Source organism: Apteryx mantelli, chromosome 12 (assembly GCF_036417845.1).
Source record: "Apteryx mantelli isolate bAptMan1 chromosome 12, bAptMan1.hap1, whole genome shotgun sequence".
Taxonomy (NCBI): Eukaryota; Metazoa; Chordata; class Aves; order Apterygiformes; family Apterygidae; genus Apteryx; species Apteryx mantelli.
The window spans coordinates 5,401,675-5,415,323 of NC_089989.1; the positions used below are offsets into that span (position 1 = coordinate 5,401,675).

A 13,649-nucleotide genomic window follows, 5' to 3' on the forward strand; every position below is an offset into this window, starting at 1 on the left:
AAAGAACCAGTGCTGGTCTACAATCATACCAAAAGTGGAAAAGAAATAAAATAAGTGGGGAGAGAAATGCCACAAATACTGATTCAAATTCCAAAGATAATTTAGATTCAGTCATATTCCTCATATCTGCCACTTAATTTGTTTAAATTCTTTAGTTTATTTAAAAGCTTACTGAAGTTGAGATATTTATATATTCCTTGAAAGAAAATTCTTCATACTTCATCTGATCAAGGAGATCTTGTACCATTACAAGATTTAATTAACTAAATAATTAATAGTAACTATTGAATCATACAGCTAAAATTAACACTTCACAGACCATTCACATAGGCAGAAAAGTGTCTGCTAACATCTGGGAATCAAAAAAAAAAGGAAAAAGCAAGCATTTGCTATGTTTTATAAACATTTGTAGTCTGAAGAAGCAACAATTAAAATAATTTCAGACATTAGGAGAGAAGAGTGAATACAAAGGACAGATCAAAGAAGGACTGAAGAGAGATGTTGAGACTCTGTTAGTATCAGGCATTTATATGAGCACAGCCAGCTGATACAAGACATTAAAAAATTGCACTTGTATACTTAGGAAGTAAAAACATAACATATGACCCATCTAATAAAAACAAATTACATTTTGAATATTTAAACAGCTGGAAAACAAGCTACAGTACAAATACGTTCTTGCTTCCAGAAATATTTGGTAAGCAATTTCAATTGACAAATACATTTTATAAAGCCCTAAATTTCCATCTGGCTAATTCATCAACAGAAAAATCAATACTAAACTTTTTCCCTGAAGTGCTACTTATTATTGCTTACCCATCTTCAATAATAAATACAGAATAATAAAGGCAGGAAATATTTTTGCATAAATAACAACAAATAACTTCACTGAAAAGCACTGAAGAAAATTAGGGAGACAAAATCACAGGTCAGGTATTCTCTTTGTCTGACTTTGTCCATAGCTTATCATCATATCTCAAGGAGATACTTCTGCATGACCCAAAGCGGAAATAAATAGTTCTGTTATATTTCAGAAACACTGACTTTGGCAGTTGAGATGTGACCCAACCAGGTATATGAAATACCAAAACTGACAACTCTTGACATCCAGTGGAATATCCTTCATAATAGCTATGTCTACATCTTAATGCATCAATTAAGAAATACTGACTTCTTCATTCCTTCCACTACACAAAGGCTATCATCAATTCACATGCAAAGTATCACAGATCTCCTCAAAATATGCAAATACCAATGCATCTTTGCATTCTGTTAAAGGTGAAAGACCTGACAGTGTGTCATGGTAAAAGCACAAAAAGAATGAACTTTCTTCTTTTAGAATGTGAAGTTATAGCAGTTGAGCAAGAAGGAGAGAGCAAGATCTCTGAAGAGAAAAATAGATCTTCAGATTGCAGTTACAGTCATTATTCTACATTCTCTGAATAAAAAGCTCTGCTGGTTAAGAGATTATTGTCATTTTTACTACAGGTAATGACAGTAATTGACATAACATTTTCAGAAGATCAGTAAAAAGTCACCAATTTCTCATTTTCTCTTGCTCTTTGATGGCTAATAGATGATGTTTAGTTCAAATAAACAAGAAAAGTGAGCACAGAAAACAAATGCAATTTTATAAATGAAAGAAACATCACTAAAAAGTAAAAGTCAAAGCTATCATGTTTTTCCAGAGCATACTGAAACCCCACACTGCACTTGCATATTAATCATTTATTTGCTCAAATAGCACTTAGAGCAGTGATGTTATTGCTTCTACAGGTATATAACATGGCAGATAACTCAAAAGAAAAAAGCTTCCTAAATCCAAATTTGTTTTAGAGGAACAGAAGACAAAACAAAGCGTAGAAGGAAAGGAAACCATTTCACATTCAAACAGGAGGCCTACCAGAGCCTGTCTTATCATTAAAATACAACAAGGCATTGTTGCACCAGCACATAACAGTCACATGTTATGTAATAAGGTAGGTATGTTCTGGACAAATTTCTTCATACAGATTGACAGAACCAAATTAATTTTTAATAAATTCTCACTATTTGAAAACTCTATCTCTCACTTTGCCAAATGAAGAGAAATAAACAAATACACCAAAGTACTACATCCGCACCTTCTGTAGTCGTAGTAAACAATTCACGTGTCATGATCCGTAGTACCTACCCTCTTTAGCTTCAAAAAGCACGGAATTATTAATGAACATTTTGGGAGAAAGAAAAGGAAAATTGTGCATATTTAATGATGTCTCATTGGGGAAACATTATGTAATGGTCAAGAACAAACCCTTAATAATATCTTATTATCCCCAAAAGTTCATTACTACAATAAAAGGCCATATCTACCCTCAAGCAATACCACATAAGCATCATTTTTGTCATTAGAGAAACATCCAGTTATCCAAAATAGTTTTAAATCATTAGGAAGATTTTTCATTAGGTATACACTTTATAATGGATGAGAAGCTTTGGATTTTCCAGCAAATAAAGGAAAAATGTACTTACTTTTCTGTCTGGCCAATTATACTTTGCAAATATTGTATCATATGTGTCCACAGCTCCATCAGTAATCAGCATTATGGCTTGGCTGCAAATACTTCCTTGTCCTGTGTGATTGAACTGTGAAAGGAAACATTAATTTAAGTACAACACATTCCTGTTAGATGAAGATAGAGAGGATCCTATTAGATAGACACAGATCTTATAGAATCTCTACCACACACAGAAGTAGCAGAAAGTCTCAGCTTGAAAACATTTTATCATCATTACTATGCACCTACTGAGATGTGATGTGGATTGTCTAACAGCAGAAGGATTCATTATATCATATATATAAATTCTATCAGCTTGAAAAATAAGAAGAAACATTTAAATATAGCAGCTCCCCAAATTAAAAGTTGATGTAAAGAACATACAGAATCCATGCTTTTCCCATTTTGGAGAGATGGTATGTATTGATGTAACTACACAGGGTTTGCTTTGTTTTAAAATATAATATTTTAAAAGGACAGAAGAAGAAATGAACCACTGACCATTTTTTTTGCAAAGTACAGAAGGTACAGCACTGGTATAGAGACATGTGATTGTTCAACAGAGGATTACGGTCTAGTTGTTATTTTTCATAAAATTTTTATCGGGGAGAACCAAGTTAATATCTATATATTTTCAGACTCTTCTATTACTCAGAATGCATACACATAAGTAATCCAAGCTGCAGAACCAAAGCACAAGTATTCAGACAGCAATCAACATAGCCATTGGAGTACAGAAAGAAAGTTTCATCACTGCACAGAGAGATGTGATTTTCTCATGGTCAAAGAGCAAGTCAATTGGACTGAGCCATAAACTAAGCTTTGATTTTTTAATTCTGCAATTGGTGCGTTAAATTTAAATCCATCTTGCTCCATCTGCTCTTATTCCACAGTAAGTTCTTGTTTGGAATACTTTCTATATTCAGCAAACTTAACGCAGGTGAACCATCTTTTAGCAACAAAATAAAAAGATGGCAAATTATCTGATTTTTAATTATTCTGTACAAAACATTAAAATAAAATTGTGAAAAGACAAATGACCTGTGATTTGAGCACAACTGTTTTTTTCTGTATGTTCAGCTAATGCTTGGATAGATTCTAATAGCTGAACAATTTGCTTTTGTTCTCTTCCCATTTAATTTTCTGATACATTAGCAAGTCTGAGGTCAGACAAGTTTTCATCCTACCATCCGTCTCCTCATAATGAGGAAACCCAAGTGATAATTTTCTGATTATCTTGTCCCACCTCATCAGCCTACCTGCACTGAACAGTGTCCAGAGAAACGGTGATCCCATTTGAGAAAAAAGTATCTAAATTTAAAGCTGAATTACCTTTCGGGGTCTCTGACTGCCTCTGAATTATTTTAGCTAAATTTATTGGGAGTATTCTAGTTTCATTTGGGCCAGCAACTGCTGACTTTAAGGGTTCTTCAGTCTAGTTGCCCTCATTTGTTCTTCACTGTTCTTCCCATAATGCTAAAGACCTTTTTCTAGAAACAGTTCTTAATGGCTAAAATCTCATCTTTATAGACACGTCTACACTAGGAAAGAGTGGATGGTGCGTTTCAGCACTTTCATTTTTCATTTCTACATCTGTATAATCTCATCCACAAATATCATTCAACAATCATCTACATCCTCTGCAGCACTCTTCTAGATCAGTTTGCTTTTGAACCTCAGCTAATGTACATTGGCTACAGGAGCATGTTACTTAGAGGGAAACTAATGTGGATTTACAGCAAATTAGCTATATTCTGCTCACTGCCTTTGTGAAAGCTCTTACCTGTGGTAACTGCAAGACAGTCTACCCTTAAACAAAAATTCTTCAGTCACGTCAGTTTTTCCAGTATTACCCAGACCCAGAATGATTAAGATGGGATTCCTTCATTACTATGATCTTAGATCCAACAGTTTCTCAAAGATGAAGCTACTTTGTCAAGGGATATGCTCTTCATATGGACAGTGCATTTTGAAAGAGGCAAGGTATATTAAAAAAGGCAAGAGAGTTGGAATGCTTTCATATATTTATTTTAAAACATTACTTTGTATGCATCTCTATTATTCTACATGGTTATCTGTTGTTTGAATATTTTGAAGAATGGGATGAAATTCAAATGCTTTGATGAGTAATATCTTCTCATATTTGTCTAGAACTTTATTTTTATTGAATAGCAAGAGTGATGAAAGTGTTTTCCATAATAATAACAATGACAAGGGCCTTATGATGAACTACAATTAACTCAGTGATTCATCAGTTAGCAGCAAAAATTTCAATGCATCCTGACATTTACAGCATTTGGTTGTGATTAACAGTCTTTGAAATGTCACAGAATTTTATTTAATTGGCTATGATTTTTTTTAAAGGTAATCACTGCAAAGATCACATTTGTTGCCAAAAGAGATAATTGCAGTTGCCGCATGATCTAGTAGGTGCCTAACTACTGTACCAAGCACTTCTATATTCTTTCAGCAACTAATGAACACTGCATAAATCAATGGTTGGAGAGAAGCTGGAAGTGGATTTAAAATGAGCTTTTCAAAGACATCAGTATCAACATCTTCAGGTCTTAACAATCTAGACAAATACTGAAACTGAAATGCAGGTAATTGCAAGACAAAATTAACTGAGTTTAACTACCGTACCCCCTGAACCATTCTGAAAACTCAACCAGAATCTCAACAGACTACTTGGGAGAGAAAGCTTTTTTTCTTTCTTTTTTTTTTAATTGTATGTGAGACAATCCTTAGCTAACCTGCAATTCACAAGAATAGATTTATGACACATAAAGGTCACATACTGCAGGTGAAGTAGAAAACATTTAGTAGTATTCTTTTAAAGAGAGATTAAGTTGCCTTTTTTCTGGACTAGACTGCTTAAAAGCAGTTTTCAGTGACTTTGTCGATATGCCTGTCTGTAATAGAAAAGCTTTTAGGCTGTGAATTCCTGAAGTATATATGCAAAAACGCTTGAAGCTACTATATTCGCTTTTATAGTATAAATAGAAACAGTCACTACTCCAGCTTGAGCAGATCTGAGCATACATGGAAGCATGATCCTTCATAGCCTTGCAAATCAAAGCGTCTCCTTCACCATAGTACAGATTCAGTACATAGTATGCGAGTTTCCTTTATTCTCACAGCTATCTGTTTATGTAATGAGATTTTTCTACCATATTCATCATTATAACATCAGCTGCCTCACAGATTTAAAAAAAAAAAATCCTGGCTGTCAGGTTTTCTTGATCGCTGTCTGCAATATTTTTTCAATTTACACAGATTTGGAGGGCTAGTCTAGGACATGTTTTGTGCTGAGGTTGGTTGATATTTACTGTTGTGTATCTAGTTTCTAAGACTATATTCTGTACCCACAATGAAACTTTCAATATCTTCTGTTCAAAAAAGCTGGAGTGCTCATTACTTCACGCAGCTTTTCCCACTGTCATTTTTGGCATGCTCTGCATGAAGGAATTAGTTCCACACTGTCTGGGTGAACATGTGGGCAGTGGGTGGAGGAAGATATTTGTCCTCATCTTTTCATCTTATGGAGTAGATTTTATGCCTGGAAAAAACAATCAATATTATGCTTCAAGAGAAATAGAAAGGAATTGGAACCATTAGCTAATCCATGTATATGGATGGTGTAAAGACAGCCACACTTTTCAAGTCAAACCCATTGGAGAATATTTTGTTTTGAGGTCTCATTTGCAAGGTGCATCCTTCAACAGAAAGACAGTTTTCTGCTTGTCTTAGATGAGATTTTTTTTTTTTTTACCCAGCAGACTAATGTTTTTTTCCAAAAGGAATGACTATATTTAGGGAGAGGCTTTAAAAATTTTTCACAAATATTTGCTCAGTTGACAGAGGGGAAAAGAAGGAGAGTGAAAGAGATCAGAAAAAAAATGAAAAAAGAACAGGCTTTTATCCCATTGTATTTGTGATTTTGGTGACCTTGCTTTCCAAGAGGACCCTGGTAAATGTGAGTGACAACTAATAAAGTTTCTAAAAATGTCAGCTGGCATAGCTTTTTATTCTATTCTCTGTTAGCTCATCAATTACGATTAGCTTCTCTGTATTCTTAAAATCCAGTTGAGCTTAGCATGCATATATTCTTAAGACGCATGATTTTTAAGAAACGGGATCTAATAAGGCTAGTGAAGTTAAAAAATAGATGTCCTACAAAATGTTAGGCAAAAAGAGAAATTTAACTTCTACACTCATGACATGAAAAAAGCTCTAGTCAGAATATGCCTATATTACATCTTCATTAAAAGTAAAAATGGAAAGCAAAAATGCTTTTTCAACTTTCCTTACTAATGCATAAGAATCAATTCAGTTTAGTTACAGGGAGTTTTACTGAATTTAATTAGTGAGACAGGAATTAAGTCCCTGAGACATACCTTTACACTGAGAGAAAGGTAGATCAGTGGGAGAGAGAGAAGCCATAGTCTCTAAAACAGTTCTTCTTTTCAGAGCCATAGGTTTGACTGCAGAGCGAGGGTGAGTCGATCCCCGTTTCTAATGAACGTATCCCTGCCAGCTCTCCAATGCCTTCTTCAAACAGAATGATAAAGAAAACTAGTTCTGGATCTGAACTATCAAGCAGAAGGACAGGGGTGGAAATTGTCATCCTACACTTAAGCTACTGTTCTGTAACACGCACCTACAGGTCAAACTAAGAGCAGTTATTTGGAGCCTGAAGACACAAAGTTGTGCACTGCTTGGAAATGGACCCTCACAGAAAGAGGTGAGCCAGAAAGACTCTCACTTTGGCCCACTGAGAAGAGACACCCTGGAATCTGTCACAGTTCAGGCAGTATAAACACTGTGTGGATTTGTTTATTTTCGTAATCTTGTTACTAAACACGGAAAACTTCTTTAAACTTGATAAAAAATATTAATTTATGTTTTTAACTTTTCTGGATATGAAGTGTGAAGCTATGAGAAGGACAAGTTGTTCTGAGAGAGCAACATGTAGCGTAATCAGGAATACTTGGAATTATCCATCACTAACATTAATTTGAAAAATATCCTTTGCCCTTCCTTCCAGCAGCTCGACTGTCACCACAATAACCATATCAGAAGAGACACATCTCTACTTGTAGACATAAACTGGAACCCCTTTGATAAGCAGCAGGAAGAGTTAGAACACCCTAAAAACACACACAACTATACTTTCATCATAAAATACACCAGAAATTTAATAGAAGAAACTCTGCTGATCATCTAGAAAATATTGTACATACATTTCAACCCAATGATCTGGGCATCAAATTACTATCTCATGTTTGAACTGTATGACAATCACAATCCCCTCTTTTTTGTTCTTTTGGAGAAGCTTTGAAAAGCCTTTAAATAATCTTGATTCAAAGACGTAAAGCATCAGAAGATCTACCAAATCTTGTGTAACGTAATTTAATGGTTACTTAACCATTAAATGTCCACATGATTTTTGTTTTCATTCATCTGCCAGCCATCTGATGTTGCTCTGCCTTTGCTAGATGGTCCCTCCATACATAGGTGTTCTAAATCAGGATAAAGTTGCCTCCTGATCCGTTTAGATTAACAGAAAGAAAACATACATAATCTTTAAATTTTTTTTAATGAAGGAAAAACTTTTCTGGAAACACCAAAGCCGTTTTAGTCTTATTTTAAGCTGCTAATATTAGTTTTAAAAGAAAGCTATCAGTAATGTTTCAATAGGCTGATGATGCTTGCTTGTAACATCTACCCTGCTGGCAGGAGTTGTTCCTGTTGGAAGGTGTTTAGTTGCTTTTACTGACTCACAAATGCAGTTAAATGGTTACCCAAACAAGTGATAAAGAACAAGGGCTCAGCCTTTTTAAAAGAGTGAACCTTGGGCCAGACAGAGCATTCTGAAAGAATCCACAGAAATAACCTTGCCTTAGAAAATGTTAGGTGGAAACTACATGTAGCATCATTTTGAAATAAGATGCAGCTAATTATCCAGCTCTGGGAATGGGTATGTCCTGAGAAAAGAGTTTAAGTTTTCTTAGGTCTCATTGATCACTGCTGGCTAGTATTTCACCTTTGGGCTCTTGGCACTTGGACATAAATGAAAGAAGTATTCATCGTGAACTAGTTCCCTGTTAGCCTGGAGACTGAGGAAAACTGAAATACCTCACATTTTCTCCCTCCTTAAAATCTACTCCAGCCTTTGACATCTTTGGTGTTTCAGCCTTTCACAATAGCATTTGCTACATGTGTCTTGCTTAATGAGCTTTGCTGTAGCTTTGTGATGTAGCAGTTCACAATTTTGTAAGTGTTCATTAGTGTAGAGATCCTGGAGAAGAGAGCTGGTTGTAATTAGTTACAAAAGAAGGTAAAATCAGCTTCCCTCACAGAAGCCTTAAATCTAAACTCATCTTAACAAAAGTGGTAAACAGAGGCTTTACTCATAAAACACTATGTAGAGTTTTCATTTGTAATATGATGAGAAATATTTAATAGTGCCATTTTATTTTCATTGGTTTTCTTCCTCATACTATTTTTCTTTCATTATTACTACCCTTGATTTTTCTCCTTTTTTTCCTTTCCTTTTCATTCCAACACACATTCTCAGGAAAGCATAGAGTCAGTTGAAACAATATTTTTAGCAATATTTCAATATTGCTAAAATTATTCTCTGCTGGAATATATAGCATAACAATATATTTTACATTTGCCAAAATTGATAAAAAAAAAAAAAAAAACTCTCTGAAATACACTACATAAAATCTTTTCATGATAACCATGACTGATGTACAACTTGTGAGAAAAAACATTTCAGGCAAAGACAACGGGCCTGATTTTAATAAAATATTCTTTGAAGGACAATATCCTAGAGTACTAAGAATGCTACATTAATTTTAAGTGGAGTTTGGGAGGGAAATTAGATGCTCTGCACTGGATTATCTGCATTTTCATGATGTTCAGATGGCAATGACTGCCTGCCTGTTCATAGACATTATTCACAGCAATGTTATAAGAAATCAGAAGTTGGCCTCAAGTTTTGGCAGATAAATAGTAAAAATAATATTAATACCTCCGAGCTGAGAAAAACGATTCCAAATGTTTTGTGTTTAGGCAGAAATTCTGTAGTTGTCCCACTATCTTAGAGTTTTTGAAAAATAAAGTGCAAAACTGTTTAAATAACTCCTTTTATGTAAGCTGTAAGAAATATTAATCATCAGGCCAAAAGTCATAGCAATGAGCAATCATTTAGTGATTGTAATAATTGTGTGTATTTTTAAAATGCTAATGAAATACAGCAACTTCTATAATTCCTAAAACATTAGCCCTTCCAAAGAAAAAGGAATCATCTAAAAATGGGAAATCTGCATTTTACCCTGATATTTAACACCTCCACCAGCTATTTAAATAAACTTGATTTAATATACATGTGTGTGTAGGTTTATACTGTGCATATACTCACACAAATATATAAATATAAAGTGTCAGTAAATATAAAATGTCAATTTGCTTGCATCTTGCATAACATATAGGTGATTTTCAATTTTTGTTCTATAAGGCAATATTTATCATCATCCTATTTTTGAATCAGTTCTAATTTATTATCTTACAATTGTTGCTAGTAATTGCAAAACAGCAGGAAAGGTGTCAGCAGTGCAAATCTAAAAAGCATCAACTTACTTCATTGAGCATGTTGAAAGCTTCATTTAAAGCAATGTCCAGCATTCCAATTCCTTTTGCAAAAAGCTTGTCAAGGTGTTCCCTGAAATGCTGAAATATGAACAAGAAAGTTTGTTTGTCAGTATGCGGCAACAGCTTACATATGAATATCAATGATTAAGGAAACTCAAAAAAAAAAAAAAAAAGCTTTCCTATGAGATATGGGCAAAACAGGCACATTAAATTGCAATTTTTGAGAGAAATTGTAAGCTATGAAGTACTAAGTAACACATTCTCAAACCAATAGTAGTACTTCACTGGATACTTCTTTCTGAAAATAATACATTCAGATAAGGAAGTTAAGTCTCTTAGATTTATAAGAAAGAGTAATATATCCTTAAATACAATATAACGAACCATACTGCTATAAAAGAACACCATATGTAGTATCAACAAGTAAACAAATCATTCCTCTTATTTTCTATGGTGAAAACTTTTTTTTATTTTGTAAAATAAAAAGATATTACTGCAGTATATTGGAAAGCAGAGTACTTCCTATTTCATTATTAAATTTCAGTAAGGTGGAATGGAGAAATTTGCATCCTATTCTCTATGCAATTTTGAAGTATACACTACTGCCACAGAAAAAGGGCTGCTTTTTCAAAAAAAATTAGTTTGCAGTGACCTAGTAAATATGGTTCATTGCAGCTCAATACTTTGAACAGCCAAAAGGTAAAGTCTTGCTTGTCTAAATCAGTAGGGATAGTATAAACTCTTATACAGCTAAATCAAAAAATGCTTTTTTTTATACTAAAACATATTTAATTTTAGTAAACACTAGTCAGTATCTGCATAGTACTAAGAATTGTTATTTTAAATACAACTTTTAAATATAATAATCCATTTGGAATAAGAAAATGAAGGCATAAATGGTGGGAAATGGCAAGGAAGACAATGCTTTTATCAGCAGCTATTTTAGTCTCCACTATTGGATGAAAAAGTTAGCTCAATGAATAGATACAGAGATGGTCTGATCCTTTAGGGAAATACTAGCATACTCATATAAAGAGTATGATACATCATACATTTTTCTTAAAACATTATTATATTTGAACAAATCAAATCTAATTATGTTTGTATTGGAATTAAAACACTACTGTCCCTTAAATTGTGCTTTTCATATTTTTAAAAGTAATAATAAAAATGAGAACGAAAATAAAATACTCAAATATTCAATAAACGCACTGATGTTTTCCTTTGTTATTTGGTATCCCATTTTTCATTTCAAAACATCTCTGAAAGTTAGGTCTAAGCTGATCACAAGCCACACAGCCATATTCTTCATTTAATGCGTGCTGGAAAGCGCGAGTGGGAATGCAAAGGCGGCAGTTTCCCAGACGGGGGCTGCTTTACCTGCCAGCAGCACAAGGTAGTATGGTTTCCAGCGCAATTTGAAAACACGATAACAATCAGACTTGAAGTCCACTGACATCAATACTCAGGGTGACTTCAGCACATGTGGCCATTAGTCCATACACAAAAGATTAACCAAAGTACAGGACTGTTACAATCATTAAAGCAAATTAGAAACTCAGAGAACACATCCATTTTCTGGAAAATATTTAAAGTTCATATGAATTTAAAATTTCTTATTGGAATTCTTTATAAAATTTCCCAGGAAGCATCTTAGCAAAACCACTTTCACACATAACTGATATTTTTAAACTTGAAAGTGTCGTTAATGGTTAGATAAAATACAGAAAACAAGCAGTTCACTGTTATTCATTTCACTGATGTCAAAAACAATTTCGAAACATCAAAGTTGTGTATTGACCAGAAGAGTTCAACCTGCTGAAAGAGCCCTGTGCTCACAGCCCTTCTCTCACAGACACATGGGACGGAGGTTAGTTTACAGCTGTCACAGATGCTTCTACACTAACCAAGAGTTTCATACCAAAACAGAGTTCTCTGAAAATTAATAAAGCCAAATTTTATAGTGGAAATAAGGTTCTAATCTTACTTTTTCATTAATTGGATATGTTAAATATTATTATAACTTACATTTCTCTCTGAAATACATTACTATTCAATAATTAAACTAGAATTACTTTGCTATAAAAAATGAGAGTTTATACAAGCTCTGAACATTTCATAGACACTGTGGAAAGTTTATGATAACACATATACATTATCACATATGCACATATGGCATAAACAGATTACTAAAAATCACTAGTAAACTGCATAATCTCTAGTGTATAATTCATTTTGTGCAATCTGTCAGAAAAACAAATATATTCTTTCTCCATAACTACATATATGTGTTCTGAAAAATACATTGTTGATATACATATAAATATAATACTGATGTATGTTTGACGTACAGAATGGTAAAAATGTTAAAAATCAATTTCATTCACTGTGAATTTTAACAAATCAATGTTTTCTGCCTCCAGGCTTCAGAGTGAACAGATGCTACCAGGTGATTCTGCAAAAGGACTGAATTACTAAAATGCATTTGTGCTTTTTACTAAGACTCCATTCTCTGTATCTGAAGGATTTTCAATCTTGTCTTTGTTGTTTGAGTATTTCAACACTGTATTTGTATATCCACTAGAAAAATCATACAACAACATGTAAATTAACATTTCTTTAATGTTGAGTTTTGCTTTTCATCATACCAGGTACCCTGAATGCATGCCATTAATTGGATCCATGTCAAAAGAAGTCATGTTTCATTTTACAGGCAGCACAAAGAAGAGCTTCTTCAGACAGTTCATGCTATATATAAGTATATATCAACCCTACTAGTACTGAGAAGTGTCAGGTCACTGACCCATCAATTATAAAGAAAGATAGATGATTGTGAAATGAGGCTTTATGGTAACAAACATCTCAATTCCCCTTTAAATAACTTTCTAATCAAACAGATCCTGGAAAGCAGGAATCCCTTGCTCTTAATGAGTAAAAAGGCCATTAGTTTGGAGGAAAAAGGATGAGCAGGGAGGCACTGCGGGGCGGAACATGGGAAGGTCGTAACGGGCGGAGCACTGCTGCCGGAGAAGAAGGCGGGGCTTTACAGCATTATAAAAGAGCAGGACGCGCTTCATTAAACGCCATTTTGCCACTCCTCATATTGGTGTCTGTGTGGTGATGGTCCGGGGTCTGGGGGAAGGCCCCGTGCCTCCTCGGTAAGAACGAGAACGGTAACAAGTGGTGACCCCGACGTGATACCGAGGAGGCGGCTTGGCCGGCGCAGGCGCCGGGAGCGTGAGGAAGGGATCCGGATCCGGAACCATGGAGGCCATATGTAAGGTAGTAATGGCCTGCGCCAAGGAATGGCGGGCGCCGCTGAAGGCGGGCGCGATACGAGCGTGTGTAGAGAGGCTCGTAAAGGAGGGAGCGATTACTTCTCCTATGGAGATTCTGCGGGAGGAACTGTGGCTGCAATGCACAGCAGCGCTGGCGGAGTCCCCGATGAAC

At 34.6% G+C, this 13,649-nt stretch overlaps 1 protein-coding gene across 1 annotated transcript in view; it reads right to left on the bottom strand.

The window, feature by feature from the left end:
• CACNA2D3 (calcium voltage-gated channel auxiliary subunit alpha2delta 3) overlaps nucleotides 1-13,649 on the bottom strand; it is a 512,160-nt gene that overhangs the window by 261,257 nt on the left and 237,254 nt on the right. The window contains exons 10-11 of the mRNA XM_067303580.1: nucleotides 10,188-10,277; nucleotides 2,512-2,625 (exon numbers count right to left, since the gene is read on the bottom strand). Coding sequence (XP_067159681.1) covers nucleotides 2,512-2,625; nucleotides 10,188-10,277 — 204 coding nt within the window. The remainder of the gene's footprint in view (nucleotides 1-2,511; nucleotides 2,626-10,187; nucleotides 10,278-13,649) is intronic.